The sequence below is a fragment of the Miscanthus floridulus genome, chromosome 8, assembly GCF_019320115.1.
Source record: "Miscanthus floridulus cultivar M001 chromosome 8, ASM1932011v1, whole genome shotgun sequence".
Classification (NCBI taxonomy): domain Eukaryota; kingdom Viridiplantae; phylum Streptophyta; class Magnoliopsida; order Poales; family Poaceae; genus Miscanthus; species Miscanthus floridulus.
In genome coordinates this window covers 113,961,092-113,980,912 of record NC_089587.1, presented here as the reverse complement: position 1 = coordinate 113,980,912, position 19,821 = coordinate 113,961,092, and the positions used below count along the sequence as shown (strand labels likewise).

At 50.0% G+C, this 19,821-nt stretch overlaps 1 protein-coding gene across 3 annotated transcripts; it reads left to right on the top strand.

Moving 5' to 3' along the window:
* The first annotated feature begins 9,434 nt into the window (after positions 1–9,434).
* LOC136477185 (uncharacterized) lies at positions 9,435–19,821 on the top strand. 3 transcript variants are annotated; one of them, XR_010763904.1, is made up of 13 exons: positions 9,435–9,896; positions 9,980–10,130; positions 10,343–13,019; positions 13,246–13,389; positions 13,823–16,364; positions 16,442–17,359; positions 17,462–17,846; positions 17,937–18,132; positions 18,216–18,413; positions 18,491–18,675; positions 18,750–19,139; positions 19,227–19,427; positions 19,528–19,821. XR_010763904.1 is itself a non-coding variant. In XM_066475258.1 (9 exons), the coding sequence occupies exons 7-9, from the start codon at positions 18,945–18,947 to the stop codon at positions 19,606–19,608; spliced, it is 477 nt and encodes a 158-aa protein (XP_066331355.1). In that variant the 5' UTR covers positions 11,469–13,019; positions 13,246–13,389; positions 17,462–17,846; positions 17,937–18,132; positions 18,216–18,413; positions 18,491–18,675; positions 18,750–18,944; the 3' UTR covers positions 19,609–19,811. The 3 variants fall into 3 exon arrangements, 1 of the variants encoding a protein (XP_066331355.1); XR_010763905.1 differs by lacking the exons at positions 10,343–13,019; positions 13,823–16,364; positions 16,442–17,359 and having other exon boundaries at positions 9,449–9,896; positions 19,528–19,808; XM_066475258.1 differs by lacking the exons at positions 9,435–9,896; positions 9,980–10,130; positions 13,823–16,364; positions 16,442–17,359 and having other exon boundaries at positions 11,469–13,019; positions 19,528–19,811.

The window sequence follows — 19,821 nt, the reverse complement described above, 5'->3', positions numbered from 1 at the left end:
CCGGCTACCGCTAGCCCCGGCGCACAGAGCTACTGCCGCCTACCCTGCCCCACGCCACAACAAAGCCACTGTCGGCGCCATCACCTCGTTGTCGCATCCGCGCACTGCTGCCTCACCGCACTACTAACATGCCCAGCGCCGCGACACAGCCACTACTAGTGTCATCACATCACCGTCACGTCCACGCCTGTCCTCTGCACCTCTATGCCGCTACCAACCCAGTTCGAGGCTGCCACTACCGCGCAGATGGCCGAGCTCACAGTAGCCTTGTCATTTATGGCTCTACAGACATACGGGCCATGCCGGTTGAGGACACGCACGCTTGTACGAAGTGTTTGTGCGTGTGCCTCCACGATCATACTGACCATGTCCTGCCAAGGCGAGACCGTGACGAGCCCACTTGCTACCCTCTCTCTCTCTACTGTTGTTGTCAAGCTGCGCCATCAATTGGCCACCAAGTGATCACCTCCATTCAATTCAGTGCATCCATGTCTTCACCATCAGGTGCTCTCTCTGCTCGACCCTACCCATCATTGAACCATGCAAGGCCAAGCTCCAATTTTGGAGTTTCCCCACCGCCGTGCCGATAAGGTCGCGTCCGGCCACGGATGTGGGCAGCCCTCCTAACGTCCTGCACCATAAGCTTTGCCTTGCCTCCCTTTCCACCTTGCGCACGCCAGTGGAACCACTACCGCCTCCTAGTCATCGTTGACACGACCGTGCCACCGTGGTGCGCCACCGCATGGCTCGGCCACATGTGGCCAGCCCTCCTCCATCATCGTCCGCCCCAACGGTCACCTCGGCTAGGTCTACGGTAGTCTCCTGATGCTCGCATGCTAACTAATTATGTCTGTAGCTACCCCATCTCGTTGAAATAGTGGCGCCGCCGTCGTGGATGGCCGTGCATCGTTACAACCTTCCCAAGCAAGTCATGTCACCCCGCACTGCCGCTTAGCGTAGCCGCTCGGGTCGAAGATGGTGACCGACCCATTAGGAGGGTCGGCGTAGGTCCTAGGTGGCTGGCACGGCCATGCTGTGTCGTTACTGCCGTGTCGCCATGCGCTGAGTGACCGGGGTGTGCACGGGGAAATTTCAGGAAAGCCAAGGGGTTAAGTGAGAAGGTTTGAGAGAGGGGGAAATAGTGTTAGGACTTAGTTGTAATTCAGGAGAAGTTTGAGGTCTCTTTTGCAAAATCGCCAGCGCACGCGGGATTCCCCCGCCGCAGGCTGTCCCGCGTGCACGCTACGTCTCGTGGGCCACGCGTGTGGGTCACGCGGGAGAATTCATTTTTCTTTTTCATAAGGAATTAGAAATAGTTTTCTAATTTAATTTCTGAGCTGATCTTTGGCAATTAATATAAAATCATGTAGATGTCCAAAAATTATGAAACAAATTTTGTTAGGTTCATAAAATAATGTTTCTCTATCTGTTGGTGTATTTAGTTCATATATATACATGTTGATACCAGGAGCTATTAAATTATTTGAGAATGCTTCATATTATTAAATTAATCATTGTAGGAATTTTTGTGGTAAATTGGTGCTAGCTTTGGTCATGAAATGTTTATAGTAGCTTCATGGTATTATTACGTGCTCACTGTAATTTTTGTAGCCTTAGGGTAGACTAAGCATTAGGGTAGTTAAATGCTCTTTGTTTCAATATACATTAAATCACTAGAAGAAATAAAGATATATCCCTAATTTGCCAAGCTAAGGGTTTTTTAGTTGAATCCAACACCTCGCTTGATGAAGATGATAGTTAGCTTAGTATCTTAGTCATTAGAGCTAGCTTAGTATGTGTATTCTTATTTTAAGAGTTGTTGTTGCGTAAATGCTAAGTGGCATCGTCATCGTATGCATGTAGAGAACGAGTTGGTGGAGATAGTTACCACCGACGATCGTGAGTTCGAGGAGATCATCGAGGAGTACAAGGAGGAGATCCTCATGAGGGAGGAAGTCCCGGAGCCACCGACGACTGACTCAGCTGACACTGTGCCTGCCCAAGGCAAGCCCTAGTGCATAACCCCTTATTTTTTATAATAATTGTTTATATATGTTATGTGCATTTACGTTATAAGAATTTATGGAAACCACATGCATAGATATAACTTTCCTTTGAGTCCTACTAGTACAGGTTTGAGTAGCTGTTATGCTTAGGTTATGGTAGCTCACAATAGGGGATTATTATTACTCTCATAGTAAAATGATGAAAGGAAAAATGGAGACAGAGCAAGGTTATGGTATGGATATTGGTGGGTGTAATAGATTGTGTCCCGCGGCCAACGGGGCTTAGCTTGGTTACACTGTTTCCCTATTCATGTCGATTAAGAACCATCCGTTGTTGTGGATGGTAGTCAGGTCACAAACTTATTATCCCGAGTACATACTTGCTTATGGGAGTGGGAAGTCTCATTATGCTCTTATCATGGGTTCTGCTTCTTTCCAGACCGACTGATTGGAGGCGGGGAAAGGTGAAGGTCTAAGCACCATATTGAGATTGGGTCTCAAGTATGGGGGCTTGGAGTCCAAGTTTGGATGGGGACCAGGACTACATGGCAGGAGTGGAATGGGTTGGTCTTGTTTGTGCCTAGGGTACAAACGAGGCGTGTGTTTCGGTGTACCCAGCTGAGATACATTGGTTCACGAATCACTGTTTCCGTGAGACGGTACGACTTGGCTATGGTCTAGCACCGTAGTAAGAACTAGAAGATGAAAGATGGTGAAATAGTTCTAATTGCTCAACCCTTGCTTGAAAGTAGAACATGTGCTTACCTAGAATGGTTAGCTAATGTAGTAATCATGACTGCTAATAAAACTTGACTGTAAGGATGAACTATTAGTAATGCTTTCCGCAAACAAAAAGAAAACAACAAACCCATATTGCCTATCATATCCTTGAGAGTCGAGAAACTATTCCCACTAGTCGGGTAAGTCCTGTGAGTACATTGTGTACTTGGGGTTCATTTTACCCCTATTGCAGGTGCAACTTGAGGAGTAGCTCTTGTGTGGATGATTCTTCTGGTGGGCACATATGGATCCATGTATCGTTTCCGCTAGATGTTTATTTTGATTCTGCTGTTTAATTATCACACTCTGAACCTTGGTATTGTAATAAATAATTTCCAAGAACTCTTGTTGTATGAAATGGACTAAGTATTGTAAGCTCGTACACATTATTGGATTCTGTAGGTAAAATGTGGATTGATTCGAGTTCTCCCTTACGGTGGGCTCGACAGAACTGTCTGATGTAGCTAACTTTCGGGGTGTTTAGTGTCTAGTGGAAGACGAGCGCCTCCAAAAGCGTGTTATTTCGGACGATTCTGCCACAGCGGGAAACCAGAGTGCTAGGTCTGGTTCTCGGGCAGCCAGATCTAGTGCTCGGATGGATAGATCCGGTGTCCAGGTGGCCAGATCTGGCGCGCCATTAAAGGGACCGGCGACTGTCGTGGAGCGGCTGCGACGGCACGGTGGTGAGGCGATCACGGGATGGCACGGCGGTGGTGTGGCAGCATGGGAGCCACATGGCTGCAGTGTCCAGGAGGTCTAGATGGTGGCGCCTAGCTTCGGCACCGCGTGATGCTTGGTATAGCTGGTGCTTGAGCTGGTAACGACCACGATGTGTGGCTAGTCATGCGGGCAAGCAACTTGCGGGGTGGTAGTCATGGGGCATCACTTGGCACAGTGGGCTAACCGTAGCCTTTGATGTGCATGGGGTTGAGGCGCCATGGCGAAAGCTTTGTCCTTCTCGGGCCGATGATGGCTTTCTTCCTTGGAAGCATCCATCAAATGGCCCTCTCCCCTTTGCGTGGCGTGTTCTTCCTAGGTGAAAACCTTGACCTTCTGGTCAGGCGACCGCGATGCCAGTGGCGTCATGTCCCTCCTTGGAGGCGTAGGTTTTTGGAAGCTCGCGCTTGGTTAGTCTGTGGCAGTGGCCTACATCGTGGTGAGGAAGGTGGAGGCCTAGTTGAGGATTCAAGTGTTTGGTGTCCACGTCGGAGGAAGGCGGTCAGGAGGAGGGTATTGGCGCGGCGATTGGAGGGCGTCGCATCTGCTTGCCAATGGAGGGCGTGTGGCAGAACCGCCTGAAATAACACGCTTACGGAGGTGCTCGTCTTCCACCAGACACTAAGCACCCCGAAAGCAAGCTACAGCGGGTGATATCCGTCGGGCACACCCCAAGGGAGAACCCGAAAGATCCACATTTTTCCTAAGGATCCAATAATGAGAACGAGTTACAATACTTGTCCATTTCATACATCAGAGTTTCTTAAAAGTACATTATTACAATACCAAATGTCAGAGTGTGGAATGATAAACAGCGGAATTTAAAATAAACATCTAGCAATAAGAACGAGGATCTGTCTGAGCCCACCAGAAGAATCCTCCACACAACGGTGCTTCTCAAGCATCACCTGCAACAGGGGAAAATAAACCCTGAGTACACAATGTACTCGCAAGACTTATCCGACTAGTGGGAATAATTTCCCGACTCCAAGGATACGATGAGCTTTATGTTTTGCTAGTTTTCTTTTTGCGGAAAGCAATACTAATAGTGAGTCCTTATTTATGTTATATCATTAGCTGTATTAAGTTATTATCTATCCAGTCTATATAAGCACATGTTCTACTTTCAAGCAAGAGTTGAGTGATCAGTTCCATTTCATCATCTTCCATCCTTCAGTTCTTACTATGGTGCTAGACCGTAGACAAGCCGTACTGGATTTCCCGGCGATTCGCGAACCAATGTGCCTAGCTAGGTGCCCTGAAGACACACGCCCCGCTTGTACCCCAGGCACAAGCAGGACCAACCCATTAGTCTCCTGTCCTGGGTGTCTAGGTCCCCGTCCAAACTTGGACTCCAAGCCCCCACTCCTGAGTCCCTGACTCAGTGTGGTGCAAGGACCTCCACCATCTCTGCCTCCAATCAGTCGGTCCGGAAAGAGCCGGATCCACGACAAGAGAGCAACAAGTCTTCCCTACGCCCATACCCAAGTATATGCTCGGGACAATTGATCTGTGACTTGCCTAGAGACTTATGTAATGACTGGTCCTCAATCGACATAGACAGGGAAAAAGTGTAACCGAACTATGCCCTGTTGGCCGCAAGACACAACCCATTACACCCACCAATACCCAAACCACATCCCTGCCTAGTCACCATTTACCTTTACACATTTTATCATGAGTGATCATATTTATCACCTACTTGTCAGTAACGGCAGGTTACTCACGCTACCGACATCCTGAGCATAGCAGCTACTCGACCTGTACTAGTAGGACTCATAGGTAGATATATTTATGCATGTAGTTTTCATAAAATTCCTGTAACATAAATGCACATCATATATATATATATATATATATATATTCAGTGATAAAAAATAGGGGTTATGCACCGGGGCTTGCCTTGGGCAGGCGACGGGTCAGCAAAGTCAGCACCAACAGGCTTCGGGGCTCCCTCCTACACGAGGATGTCCTCCTCGTACTCCTCAATGACTTCCTCATACTCCTATTTGTTGACGGGCACGAACTCTACCAACTCGTGATCTACATGCATGAAATGATGATGCAATACTTAGTAATATAGCAACAACAACTCTTAAAATAAAGTACCTCTGTCTAACTACTAAGCTAGTGCTACCGACCACGGTACTAAGTTATCTATTGTTACCAATAACAAGTATGAAATATGGAATACATTATTATAGCAATTACATGTATTCTTACTCCTAATGCTGATTTACGCTATATATGATAAAGCAAGGATAATAGCTACTCTATTTATCAACCTACTCTAGGGCTACAAAATTTACAGCAAAGTACATAATAATCTAGTGATCCTACTATAAAATTTTTATAGCTATCGCTAACACCAATTTGCCACAAAAATTCCAACAATTATTAATCTACATAATACTAAGTCGTCTAGTTTGAATTTATGAACCTACCATTGTCACAACTAAGTGTAATCTAACTATACTAACAGATAGATGGCATTTTTATGAACCTAACAAACTTAGTTTCACTATTTTTAGACAACTACACAATTTACTACAATTTATAAAAGTTCAGCTAAAAACTTTATTGAATAAACACTTCCTATTTTACTGGAAATTGGAAAACACAATTCTATCGCGTGGCCCACGCGCTTCGGCTCGGCCCAAAACGGCGCGACGCGCGCGCACATGCAGCGCGGCCCACACGGGAGCGTGGCCCAGCCGGACGACGGCCCGCGGAGGGAAGGACCCACGCGCGTTGGCAATAAGCAAAAACACCCTCGGAATACTCTATATTCCCACGAGCACTAAGTGCACTATTCCGCTAGTCTACTATTTTACAGCTACGCCCTCAGAAAATCCTTCCTTCGCCACATCGATACCCCCGACGCCCGTGCGCGCACTCCGGCACGGCGGCGCTGGCACCAGCAGCATACGTCGGCCACAGCAGACCTTCCCCTCCCTAACTACTGAGCTGACCCTTACCTAGGAGCGAATGCGAGGCGTCGGGCGAAGGAAGCGTGAGCCGGGACGTAGCAGCACGGCCTAACCATGGTGGCGGAGATCCTGCAGTCACGGCGATGGTGTTCTAGTGAATGTCAGTGAAGTTGGGGCAAAAGGGGCAGCTAGTGAGCTCCAGTGACCCACCACGGAACTCCTCAAGGCGGTGATTCGTTCGGAGATGGCCCGAGCTGAGCTAGCCGCGTGCGCACGGGCGGTGTGGCGGTGCACGGCGATGGCACGGCCTCGTTAAGGCAAATTGGGCTGCGGTAGCGCTTCGGCCGAGGTGCGCAGGGTGCTTAGCAGGTGGAGATGAGGCTATCAGCGCAAGGAATCGCCACGAGATGCTTTTGGTACATGGTTTGCCGACAACACATGCCACCCCGGTCTTAAGGACCCGGCGGAGCGGTGACTCTAAATTGGGGCACTGTGCGGCGGTACAAGCAGTGAGGTGGGGTCGGTCGTGCAGATAGCTACCCAGCGGAGCCGAGGGCAGAGTTAATTTCACTGTGGTGGCTTCACTATGGCGAAATCGGAGGGACAGTCACGGCGGCATGGCGACTGGACAACAGGGAAGTTAGGCACGACGGCTCAGCGCTGAGCACCGCAGAGGATGGCGGGTCAGGGAAGACAGCTGCGCAGCGTGGCAGTGGACATGGATGTGATGGCGCAGTGAGGTAGCCATCCCACGCGCGTGTAGCCCCGAGGCGTCAACGGCAATAGTGACCGCGCAGGCGGTAGCGTGGCGACGTAGCGCGCTCGGATGCGATGGCGAGGGCAAGCGGCGGGCCTATGCATGTACCGCTGCGAAGGTCAATGGCAACAGTGGCCGTGCAGGCGGTGGTCGGTACGCAACGCGGCTAGGGCACAGTTTGACACGACGGCGAGCAGAGCAGTCCGGGCGCGGCGCGGCGGTGTGGGTCCACGTGGTTGTGCGCGAGCGAGAGCTTTGCGCGGCGTGCCAGGGCAGCAATGAGGCGCGGTCAGAAGGGCGGTGCCAGAGGTAGGGATGGCCAGAGCGGTGGCCCGCGCATGGCGCGCCCGCTGGGCAGCAGACGCCGCGATGACGAGCGCTGGCACGGTGATCGCGCCCAGACACAGAGATCGCCCGGGACAGTGACTTGCAGGCTTCTTAAAGCGTCCCAAAAACTCAAACCGGGTGGCCCAAAAGCCAAACCAGTTGTTCTATGCTCTAGAGGATATATAGGTCTATCAAACTAAGCTAAAACACCTTGCCATTACTTAACCCGATCCTCCTCTAAAAATGCCCGAACTTTGCCTCGTCGACACACTATCCGACTTAAGAAACAACTACGTCATTCTTTCGGATTCGCGTCACTTTCGATTTCCAAGCTACCCACTAAGCTAGCTAGTGACCCTCGTTCCGGACCACGAGTATTTCACCGTTACCTACGAAGTTCATACTACGAGCTTTATCAAAGTCTCGCATAAGTGTTCCATTGCATTTTTGTTTGATAAAAAATCACTTAGAACCCTAAACGGTATAAAGTGACATGAAACGTAACATTTGTTTCATGTTCCCGACGAACGTTTCAAGTTATCTACATTACTTATACCCTATATTACACACATCCACATACAAGTATGATGCTCATGCAGTGTTTTAGCAAAAACAGTGCAATGTAACACCGAAGGTGTTACAGGGCGATGGTTTCGTCGGACTGCACGCTAGTTGCGACCACGAAGTTGAGGTTGGCGTGGGTGGTGCCCACGGAGTTAGCAATGTGGACGATGTGGGAGGTGGTGGCTAGGAGATTTGTGTTGCCGAGGTGACCTGTGTGGTATGGCGGCGGACGGTCCTACACAATGGTGGCTGTTTTTGGTGCAAGAAGGCGCTCTGACTAGCAGCTGGAGGACGTGTGTAGCACTTCTACCTTCGAGAGGCAGCTACGTCTTGGGAGCTACTATGTGCGCGCTTGGATCTCGGTGGACGGATCGGCTTGGTGAGCGCCAAAGGCAACTCTCGCATTTGGTTTGGCAGCTTGCAGTGGACTGCGGCGGCTAGCCCTGCTTAGCGGTGGCTAGTCTGGTGTGGTACATCGTCTTGGTAGGCGGCGCAAAGCGGATCTGATTATGGGAGGGCTACACGGTGACTTGTCCTACTTGGCAGCAGCTAGCCCGGTGTGGATCATCGTTGGTAACGACAGGGGTTGGCGGTGCAGTGTGGTGGTTGGAGTTGTTGGTGGTTCTCTTTTTTTCTGAGTTGAGCTTCGGAGTTGTGCAGTTTCATGTTGTTGTCCTAATTCGACCAACTAGAGTTGTTTTTTTTTCTTTTTGTTGAGTTTGGTTTCTGACATGAGTGTTGGTCGTTGTTGTATCGTTGTGCCCGCTTTAGGCTCATCTTCTTTTTAATATAATCGGCAGCTCTGTTGCCTGATATGTTTAAAAAAATTCTTTCAAATCTTAATTAATGGTATTGAAAATATTACCTGTCTCAGATCTATCAACTACAATCGCCGTACAAGATCTCTATTATCTTCAAACGAAAACGTACGATAGCTCACTGCTACAGGAAAGGACGCTACTTATAATGCCATTAATTTTCCAACTGAGCTGACAAAACAACCAACCAACATGTTACGGTGCATCAACCAACTAACCACCTGAGACCGAACTCCCACCCACACCTGCTGGTTGCAACAGAATCAAGCTCCGACTGCGGTTTGCGCGCCCATACCTGGGAGGGTTCAATCACAGCTAGAAATAATGGTTTGTGGCTGAGATCGGTCATGGTGTTGCGACTAGTTCCGACTTGGACTGACCATGGATGGCTGGAACATTAGTTGCGACTGGGTTTGATTCGTTGGCCTGATGACCATGATCAATCGTGAACATTAGTCCTCCAACCAACCAACCACCTAAGCCCAACTCCCACCATCCCTCCTCCTTATTGAATAGGGATATAACGACTTCATATCTGTTTCGCCCCCAAAAAATCTAGTGCCGCTGCCCGCTGCCCGCTGCACTGCCTGGCACTTGTTTGATTGCTCCCAAATACAAATTGACAGCAAATCTTACTGCATTGCTTGATTTCTCCGTTTGAGCCACTGTCGGCCGTCTGCACCTCGTGTCCATCGCGTCCGGGACGGACATCAGTGAGGAGGTCAAGGAGTTTAGCCTGGACGCTGTCGGCGACAGTGTTCTAGGCTGCTTAGAAGTTAGAACATTACCAGGTGACCACCGCCCTCGGGATGCTCCTGCTCTTCTTATGGGACCGGCGGCCAGCGGCCAGCGGGAGTGTGCAGATGCAGAAATCGGACGCTCCTGCTCTTCTTACGGTCCGTGCAGCGTGCGGATCCTTGCTCTTCTTTTGGGATGGAGCGTGCAGTGCAGTCGCCGCGGCCAACGGCAGCACTCGGATCGTCGCCTCATCACTCATGTACGCCCACACTCGAGCTCGACGTGTTGGCGAGGTCATCCTGCTCAAACTGTTGTCCGGTAATAACAAGTTCACGTTTGCAGACGCCGAGGCGGACGAGAAGACGCTGCTGACTGCTGTGGGAGTCCACGCTCCGCGGAGGGGGCGCTGGTCACGGATAGCGGCGAGGCCATGGGCCACGTCAAAGATGCAACCGTGCGAGCACTCACGGTCTCATGGACCAGCGGCTGTACGGTACGAGGACTTGCATCTGCAACTAGCAATGGTGTTTTTCTGCTTCATGGCCAATTTCTAGACCGGCTACAATCCTGGCCTAGACAGTCTAGACTGCTCCCACTAAGTCAATTCCTAGTTGTTTGGTTGCCTGTGCTGTCTAGGCCTGCCTAACCCCAGGACGTGTTTGGTTGCTTAGTTTATTTTGATACAGTCTAATCTTCTCTGAATAGGTAAGGTTACCCCCTTCGAGGCATTTCGTCGAACAAGTGGTGGGCATCCTCGATGAGCACGGCACAAAGGCAGCAGCAATGCGAGCATCGCGAGCGCGGGGACCACGACGAGCAGTATACATGGCCAAACGGGCCGTCCAGGCACGGTACAACACTGGCACGGCCAGGCGGGACACGGCGGCGTTGCCGTGCCGTGCCGCGTAGTGCCGTCGTGTCGGCATCCCGACCCAGGCACGGCACTATAGGCTATTAGCTGTGCTGTTGGGAACGACAGCCTGTGCGTGCCCGTGCTGCCCCTGGCCCGAGGCGACGAGGCCACCGCGTCGCCGCTTCCCTTGCCGAGGCCACCGTACCGCGTCGCCGCTTCCTCGCCGAGGCCGTTGCGCCACACGTCGAGGCCTCTCTCTAGCTCGTCAGCACAGAGCCGTTGCGCTGCCGTGCTGCCACACTGAGGTCGCCGTGCAGCTCCCCCACGCCAATGTCGTCGCGACGTAGGGACGGAAGGAGGAGCCGTCGTGGGGAGTACTGGAGGAGGATCTGAGCGCAGACCGCAGGACAGGAGGAGTCAGACGTGGGAGAAGACCGCAGGGGGGACTGGAGCCAGGCCGGAGGAGATAGCCACGGAACGGAAGTCAGGGGTCGGGGGTTGGAGTCGGGGTGGAGGCCGTGGTCTATGGGAAGGAAATTGGAGATTAGGGTTTGGGGGCTTGCTTATATATTCTCATCTAATGGCTGGGAATCCCCTGAAGTCATCCAATGGCTAGAATTGATCGGGCCGCGTCGTGCCGGCCTATTATCCGTCACTACGGGAAACAGGGACTTTGCCGAGTGTTTCCTACTTTGCCGAGTGCCAAATGTTGGGCACTCGGCAAAGATACACTTTACCGAGTGCCGCACTCGGCAAAGCCAAACACTCGGCATATCCTTCTTTGCCGAGTGCCAGGCACTCGGCAAAGGATAGCACTCGCCAAAGCCTCCCTTTGCCGAGTGTCGGGCTCTCGGCAAAGCTAAACACTCGGCAAAGGCTAACCGAGGTGACGGCGGCCACCCACCGTTAGGCTTTGCCGAGTGGTCGCCGTCAGACACTCGGCAAAGAATTTTTTAATTTTTTGTTTATTTTCTTTGCCGAGTGCCCTGTCTCTGGCACTCGGCAAAGACCCCCTTTGCCGAGTGTCAGGTCTGGCACTCGGCAAAGAATTTTTTTTTATTTTTGCTCCTAGATTTTTTCTTTAGGGTTGCTACAGTGCTTCAAAGTACATGTTAAAATTTGGTTGAATTTGATGACTTTTTACTATATTTTTAGAATTATTTTTGTTTTGTTGATTTATTTCGCAAAAAACAAGTTTGAACTGCAGGTGCATCGAATAATGAAATCTAATCATTCGAAAAATAATTGTCACACTAGTGAGTGTGTTTTGAGGCCGTATCCAGGAACTTGCGGGATATTTTTCACATCTTGTTAACCAAACATGAGGACAAATTCGCGGCCAAAGTGTTTTTAAATTGTATAAAATTCAAACGAATTCAGAAAATCACGAAACTTGTGGATGCATCGTTATATAGCATGTGGAGCCTATGGTAAAATTTTGAAAAAGTTTCATGCACGTTGTCACGTACGGTTCTTAGAAACCAAGACATCTCCATGTGGTTTTCTAAGCTAAACACTCGGCAAATGCACGATGTCCTAGTTTCTAAGCACCGTACGTGACAACGTGCATGAAACTTTTTCAAATTTTTACCATAGGCTCCACATGCTATATAACGACGCATTCACAAGTTTCATGATTTTCTGAATTCGTTTGAATTTTATACAATTTAAAAATACTTTGGCCGCGAATTTGTCCTCATGTTTCGTTAACAAGATGTGAAAAATATCCCGCAAGTTCCTGGATACGACCTCAAAACACACTCACTAGCATGACAATTATTTTTCGAATGATTAGATTTCATTATTCGATGCACCTGCAGTTCAAACTTGTTTTTTGTGAAATAAATCAACAAAACAAAAATAATTCTAAAAATATAGTAAAAAGTCATCAAATTCAACCAAATTTTAACATGTACTTTGAAGCACTGTAGCAACCCTAAAGAAAAAATCTGGGAGCAAAAAAAAAATTCTTTGCCGAGTGCCAGAGACAGGGCACTCGGCAAAGAAAATAAGTAAAAAAAATAAAAACCTTTGCCGAGTGCCGGCCCGTGGCACTCGGCAAAGGACCTAACATCAAATTGGGCCACGGCCGGCCCACCCCGGCCAAACCCTATCCACACAACCGCACCCGCGCCGCCGCCCACGCGCGCGCCGCCCGCGCCGCTGCCGCGCCCGCGCGCTGCCCTGGCGCCCCGCCCCGCGCCGCCGCTGCACGCGCGCGCTGCCCCGACGCCGGCATCAAGCCCCGCCCCGACCATCCCCGCCGCCGATTTGCGCCGCGCCGCGTCCGGCCCCGCTTCCCGCCGCCGCGACCGGCGATGAGCGCCGCACCTGGCCCTACCGGGCGCTGCCCCGCCGCTGCCCGGCCCGCCACGCCCCACCGAACGACCGGTGCAGAAGGAGGAAGAAGGGGGAGAGGAAGGAGGAAGGAGAGGAAGGAGGAAGAAGGAGGAAGGAGGTTGCCTTCCCGTTCCGTTCCCGGCGCCATCTTCCCCGTGTTCTCATCTCGTCGACGCCTCTGCCGCCAAGGTATAATGATGTGCCATTGTGATTGTCGGCCTTTGAGCCATTGTGATTGTCGGCCTTCGAGCTGTTGTGATTGTCGGCCTTCGAGCCATTGTGATTGTCGGCCTTCAAGCCGTTGTGATTGTCGGCCTTCGTGCCGTTGTTTTTTGCAGGTTTTGGAAACCTCCCCGTGCAGGGGAGGTGCTGCCAAAGTTTAGAATTGACCCAAATCTATTTGTTTTTCATGCAGGTGAAGGAACTGTCTGAGCGGAGCCGGAGCACCTTGGCTACACCGATCGTCTTCCTCGGCGTTGCGGGTCTGCCTGCACCGCGTCGCCTCGCCACTGCACCGACTCGCCACCGCCCCGCTAGCCTGACACCACCGACACCCTAGGTATAACCCCTCTTTTGCGTACCTTGGTCGTAGATCGCGTAACCAAGTTAGGCGTCTCCCGTCCGAAAGAGATATGGTTGGTGGTATGCATATCTTTGCATATCTACGGCCTTATCTTTTTCAGATTGTCCACGTTATTTGGACAGCCCGCGGATGCGTAGATGAGTTTAGTTTCCATGGTCCACTTCAATCCGAGACAGGGTTTCGGCATTACCTCCCCGTTGTTCTCTGGATACACACTCTCCCTGCCAGGACGTGTATTGGGAGAACAACGGGGAGGTGCTGCCGAAATTATGTCTGGGATAGGAGCAGACCATGGTAACTAACCTCATCTACGCATCCGTGGGTGGGATTAGGACCTATCCTCACCTATTAGACAGTATAAAAGTCATGTAGATGTAGTTGATGGTTGCATTACTCGCTGGCATTTTAGAGGATGGATGACCGTCAGTCGATGTACATGGGCTAGAAAAGTCACATGGAGTACACAGATGAATGGTTTCGCAAGACCGAGGCTTTTTTGAACAAGGCATTTGGCAAGGCTTCGTCATCACATCTGCTAGAGCCGTGTCCCTGCTCCAAATGTGCAAACAGGAGAAGGATAAACAGGGTCGACATGGGTAAACATCTTGTGAAGAATGGATATATGTTGGGCTACACCCTGGTGGATCTACCATGGTGAAGCCCATTGTACGAGAGAGGAGGTGGTGAGACCACGCATCGAAGCTTTTGATGATGATGCCGGTGTACCAGACTTGTTAGATGATGTTCACCAAGCACTCGGCGTTGTTGAATGCGAGAAGGAGGAGATGGAGGCAGCCACAAAGGCTTTCTACGAGATGATGAACTCTGCTCAGAAGCCCCTTTACGATTGGTCCTCGGTGTCTGAACTTGATGCCATTGGACGCTTGATGGCGTTGAAGTCCGAGTTAAACATCAGTCGAGACGGCTTTGATAAGATGTTGATCGTGATTGGCACCCTGCTTCCGGAGGGCCACATCCTGCCAAAGAGCATGTATGATTCACAGAAGCTCCTTCAGGCACTTAAGATGCCGTATGAGCAGATACATGCTTGTCCGAAGGGGTGCGTCCTATTCTGGAAAGAACATGTGGACGCAAAGTACTATCCAAAGTGTGAATCGTCTAGGTACCTGGAGACAAACTCTGGTGATGGTCAGAAGAGTCAGAGACAGTCCCAGTGAAGATCGTACGGCGCCTTCCGTTCCTATCAAGGATCCAACGGCTATTCATGAACGAGGAATCCGTGAAACAGATGACATGGCACAAAAATGGAAAACGGTACAGTCCGGAGAAGATGGTGCATCCAGCCGATGGTGAAGCATGGAAACACTTCGATGACATATATCGTGAAAAAGCTGGAGAGGCTCGTAATGTACGTGTTGCGTTGGCAACAGACGGGTTCAATACTTATGGAATGATGGCTGCCCCATACACATGTTGGCCCATGTTCGTTATCCTCCTCAATCTCCCCCCCTGGTGTCTCCTTTGAACGACATAACATATTCTTGTCGTTGATAATTCCTGGACACCCGGGGAGTAATATGGGTGTGTTCATGGAGCTGGTGATTGATGAATTGATCCATGCTTGGGAGGTAGGGGTATGGACATACGACAGAGCTACAAAGACAAGCTTCAAAATGCACGTTTGGTACCAGTACTCCATGCATGACTTCCTGGCGTATGGGTTATTCAGCGGTTGGTGTGTTCACGAGAAGTTCCCATGCCCAGTATGCAAGGAAGCTTTGAGGTTCATCTGGTTACGGAAGGGTGGCAAGTATTCATCGTTCGACGCACATCGGCAATTCCTCCCTTCTGAGCATCCATTCAGACAAGACATCAAGAACTTTACGAAAGGTGTCGTAGTGACAGACCCTCCACCGCGGATGATGACTGGTGTCGAGGTTCATGCATAGATAGATGCTCTCGTGTCCGCTCCAGATGGTGGGTTTGTGGGATATGGTGAGCAACATATGTGGACACATAAGTCAGGCTTGACGAGGATCCCCTATTTCGATGACCTTCTTCTGCCACATAACATCGATGTAATGCACACCGAGAAGAATGTCATCAAGGCACTTTGGGGAACACTCATGGACACTAAAAAGTCTAAGGACAGCACTAAGGCTAGAGTGGACCTAGCAACGTTATGTGATAGATCAAAGCAAGAGATGTAGCCTCCTAGAGGCAACAAGACATGGAGGCGGCCTAAGGTCGATTTCGTCTTGACCAGGGATCAGGGGAGGGAAGTACTTCAATGGATCCAAACGCTAATGTTCCCTGATGGGTATGCAGCGAATCTAAGGAGGGGAGTCAACTTAGGCACTCTGCGAGTCAACGGGATGAAGAGTCATGACTTCCATATCTGGATTGAGCGGCTTCTTCCAGCGATGGTTCGAGGCTATGTCCCTGATCATATATGGCAAGTGCTTGCAGAGTTGAGCTATTTCTTTCGCCAGCTTTGTGCAAAGGAGCTTGACCGGTCCGTCGTTTGTGACTTGGAAAAAGCGGCACCTGTGTTGGTCTGTAAGTTGGAGAAGATCTTTCCACCCGGCTTCTTCTTGCCGATGCAGCATTTGATTGTGCACCTCCCCTATGAGGCACGTATGGGGGGGCCCGTGCAGGCCCGGTGGTGCTATCCAATCGAGAGATGTCTGAAGACTGTTCGAACAAAATGTAGAAATAAGGCCAAAATTGAGGCTTCCATTGCAGAGGAAACCGTTAGGGAGGAGGTGGGAACCTTCACACAGAAATACTACAAACCGAACCTCCTTCCTAGCGTGCATAATCCACCCCCTCGTTACATTGTTGGCGAAAATGAATCGAAGCTCAGCCTTTTCCAAGGGCAGCTCGGAAAGCGCAAGTGCATCGACCACTAAGCAATTAAAAAATGAAGAGTGGCGCAGTATCATGCTGTATGTGTTGACCAACCTTGTCGAGGTGCAGCCGTTCATTGGGTAAGTTCTCAACCCCCTTGTTTCGATACGCCGTCACAATATTTCGCATCCAAACCCCTTATTTCTCTTTGGTATAGGGAATTCACTCGTCAAACCTGGCAAGGACGAAGGGATCCAACCCCGCAGGAAACTGATACCCTTCTTTCAAAGGGTGTGGGACCAGGGAGGCCCGATTTCATTTCTTGGTTCAAACAGAAGGCCCAAACTGATGTTACTATAAGTGACGAGTTAAGACAGGTTGCAAACGGCTGTGCCATTAGGGTCAAGTCATTTAACGGCTACGACGTGAATGGGTATCGCTTTCAAACAACATGCTACGAGCAGAGTCGGCCCAATTGAAAGACCACAAATAGCGGAGTTTTAACACCAGGCACTGATGAGGTCCAATATTATGGAAGAATTGAGGAAATCTATGAACTTTCATTTCATGGTTCCAAAGCTCTTAATCCTGTCATATTCAAATGCCACTAGTTTGATCCTAGAGCAACGAGACGGACCCCTAATCTTGGGCTAGTGGAGATTCAACCAGATTCCGTCTACCCGGGAAAAGATGTCTATATTGTGGCTCAATAGGCCTACCAGGTGTATTATATGCCATACGCGTGCCAAGACGAAGAGCTTAAGGGTTGGGCTATTGTGCACAAGGTATCACCACATGGTAAACTACCTGCCCCAAACGATGAAGATTACAACTTCAATCCAAGCGCATATGAGGGAGAGTTCTTTCAAGAAGAGGGGCTACAAGGAAGCTTTGTGATAGACTTAACCGAAGCGATAGAAATGGAAGTAGACAATGAAAGGGTTGATGATGAGGATGCTGGAGATGAGGTCCAAAATGTGGATGACCTACAAATGCTTGAGCGATTACGTTTAGGCAATGACAATGAAGACAACATTCCTCCTTCAATTAGTGTTGATGATTTGGACAATGTTGATAGCGATGATGAGACCTATGATCCAGCTAATCCAAATAATGACGATTATTTCTAATAAATGTAATACTAAAGTTGATTATCATTTTGCATCTATTTCTAATTAAGTGTTTTGTAAGCATGAATATTATTTCTAATACATGTAATACTTTTCTTTTTTTTCAGGTGATTCAACAAAGATGGCGGATGGGCGTCACAGGCCCGTCAGGTTGCTTTACCAAGTGGGGGAGGAGGCCGAGGGGTCGGACGCGAGGAGGAGGAGGAACCCGAGGAGCAGGAGGCCCCCGGCATGTCTCCAAGTGTCGGAGGAGGCGGAGCTGGTGATGCCCGTGGAGAGGGCGCACGAGGAGGAGGAGCAGTAGGAGGAGGAGGTTTCGCAGACGCCCCCCGAGGGCGACGAGGAGGAGGCGTCCTTCGACGAGCAGGAGGCGTTGGCGGGAGGCACGGGTTCCTCTTCCTCTACTCCGAGGGTGTACCTGCAAGGTCCTGTGAGCCTCCCTGCTTTTCTGCTTCCTCACCGCCGCCCAGTGATTCGCCCTAAAGGGCAAAAGTAAGTAAACTTGACATTTTATTTGCCCCTACTTCATATGATAAGTTCAAACAAAGATGAACTACTAATTTTTCTTAATCACATGTGCAGGAACTGGGTGGTTGTGTCTGGTGCTGGTGCACGCACCCCCAATGGCATCCTGGGTCTTCTGTGCAGGCAACACTACCCCGGCGTCGTCACGTACAAGAACAACACGTTGGCGGCCTGTTCGTTTGACCACTACGCCATCGCCGCTGATACGGAGCCGTACCCCAACAAGGCAGCATGGGTCATTGGGGAGTTCTGGGTAAGTCTCCTCGCATAGCATTGCTTCTTTCATTGAACTTTTTCTTTAAAAAATATCCATATAAATATCGTGTTTGTCTGCAGGCTTATTTCAAATGCGAGGAGGGATTTGAGGGCAGGAAGGATCAGGTAGCGACCAAAGCCTACAAAAAGCTCGTCGTCGACATGATTCACGAGGCGAAGATCCAGGCCATTGTCACCTACTACGGGTCAAAGCTTGGACAGAGGGACAAAAAGGCCGACGCCAAAACCATGGACCTGACCCGGGAGTAGTACATTGAGGTACATGAGAACATCCAGATTGATTCGTTTTGAGAATAAGTAGGTTTAATTCGATCATCTTATATGTCAATTACCAGATGACATGCATATGATTCCCTGGTGGTGCGGATCGTATCCCGAGGCGTGGGAGAAGATCGTGGACAACTGGTTTACGGAGGGGTATGCCTCGACGCACAACGCTGCAAGGGAACGGCGTTTGGAGATGCAAGGACCAGCACACCATCAAGGCAGCCGCAACCTCGCTGGATACAGAGACGCATGGGTACACGAATTCATTTATCTATTCTGATGCTCAATTATGACTGATTTCTAATCTTCTTGATGTCTTTCTCATAGAGGGCGGCACATCAAGGCCAGGAGTGCTCGGACTTCCAGGCATGGTGCATGTCCCACAAGGGAAAGGCGACGTCCGACGTCTCCTTCAGCCTAGAGGACGGGCCCTAGGAGTACACGAACCCGAGCGTCCACACCCGCATCAGCGAGTACACATCGGCGGCAAGGTCAGTCCATGGGCCAGACTTCGACCCGTGCATGCAAGAGATTGATATGGAGCTCGTCATGGGGTTGGGAGGAGGGAAGAAGCACGGCCGCATGTGGATTGCTGATGGCACAATCGAGTCGACCGCTGTCCCCGACCTCTCCACGATCCGAGCCCGGAGCACGAGCGAGAGCCTGGCCATACGCACACGGTCGACCGTTGCACAGCAGCGGGTCGACGTCCTCGAGGTAATTTTAGTTTGACTCGTCGTATATTGACTTTTACATACCGTAATTAGCTATGCATTACTAAAACATTGGAGTCAAATGTTGTAGGCCCGGCTCAAAGAAGAAGCTCGGCAGCGTCAAGAGCTGCAGGCGCAACTGATGTCCCAGCGTCAGACCTATGAGAGTAGGTTGTCGAGCATCACGGGCTTTCTTCAAAGCCTTGGGCAACATACGGGTCTTGTTGTGCCACCTGAGCTGCTCGCTCCACCACCTCCACCTGCAGCCTCACCCTGGGATGGACCTACACCTGTGAGTATGAAAGTTAATTGCAGTCTCTTACATACAAGTAATTTCTAATTAGCTAGCCAAGTACATGTCTAACACATAGAATATATACTCCTTTGTGCAGCCTCAGTCGGCGGGTTCCAATAATCCACCTAATCCTCAGGATCCGTATCAGTCACCGCCCAATCAAAGGCGTATTTGGTAATGAGTTTGAACTTGTCCATGTTCATGGAATTGTGGTAATAAACTGGATGTTAGATGATGAACTACTTTTGAACTTGTGAATTTCGATGTGATATATTCAGACACTTATGTTTGTGACTTCTAAATGGTGTTTGTGATATGTAAGTGATGAATGTGTGATGAATGTCATGGATTTGAAGAATGTGATGAATATCTGTGAAATTTTCTGTTTGAA

Bases quoted from the DNA above. Each gene is read 5' to 3' on its own strand.
- LOC136477185 (XM_066475258.1), top strand. From the start codon at position 18,945: ATGCAAGAGATTGATATGGAGCTCGTCATGGGGTTGGGAGGAGGGAAG. The intron at 19,140-19,226 runs GTAATTTTAGTT...CAAATGTTGTAG, and splicing joins AGCGGGTCGACGTCCTCGAG to GCCCGGCTCAAAGAAGAAGC. The intron at 19,428-19,527 runs GTGAGTATGAAA...TCCTTTGTGCAG, and splicing joins CCTGGGATGGACCTACACCT to CCTCAGTCGGCGGGTTCCAA.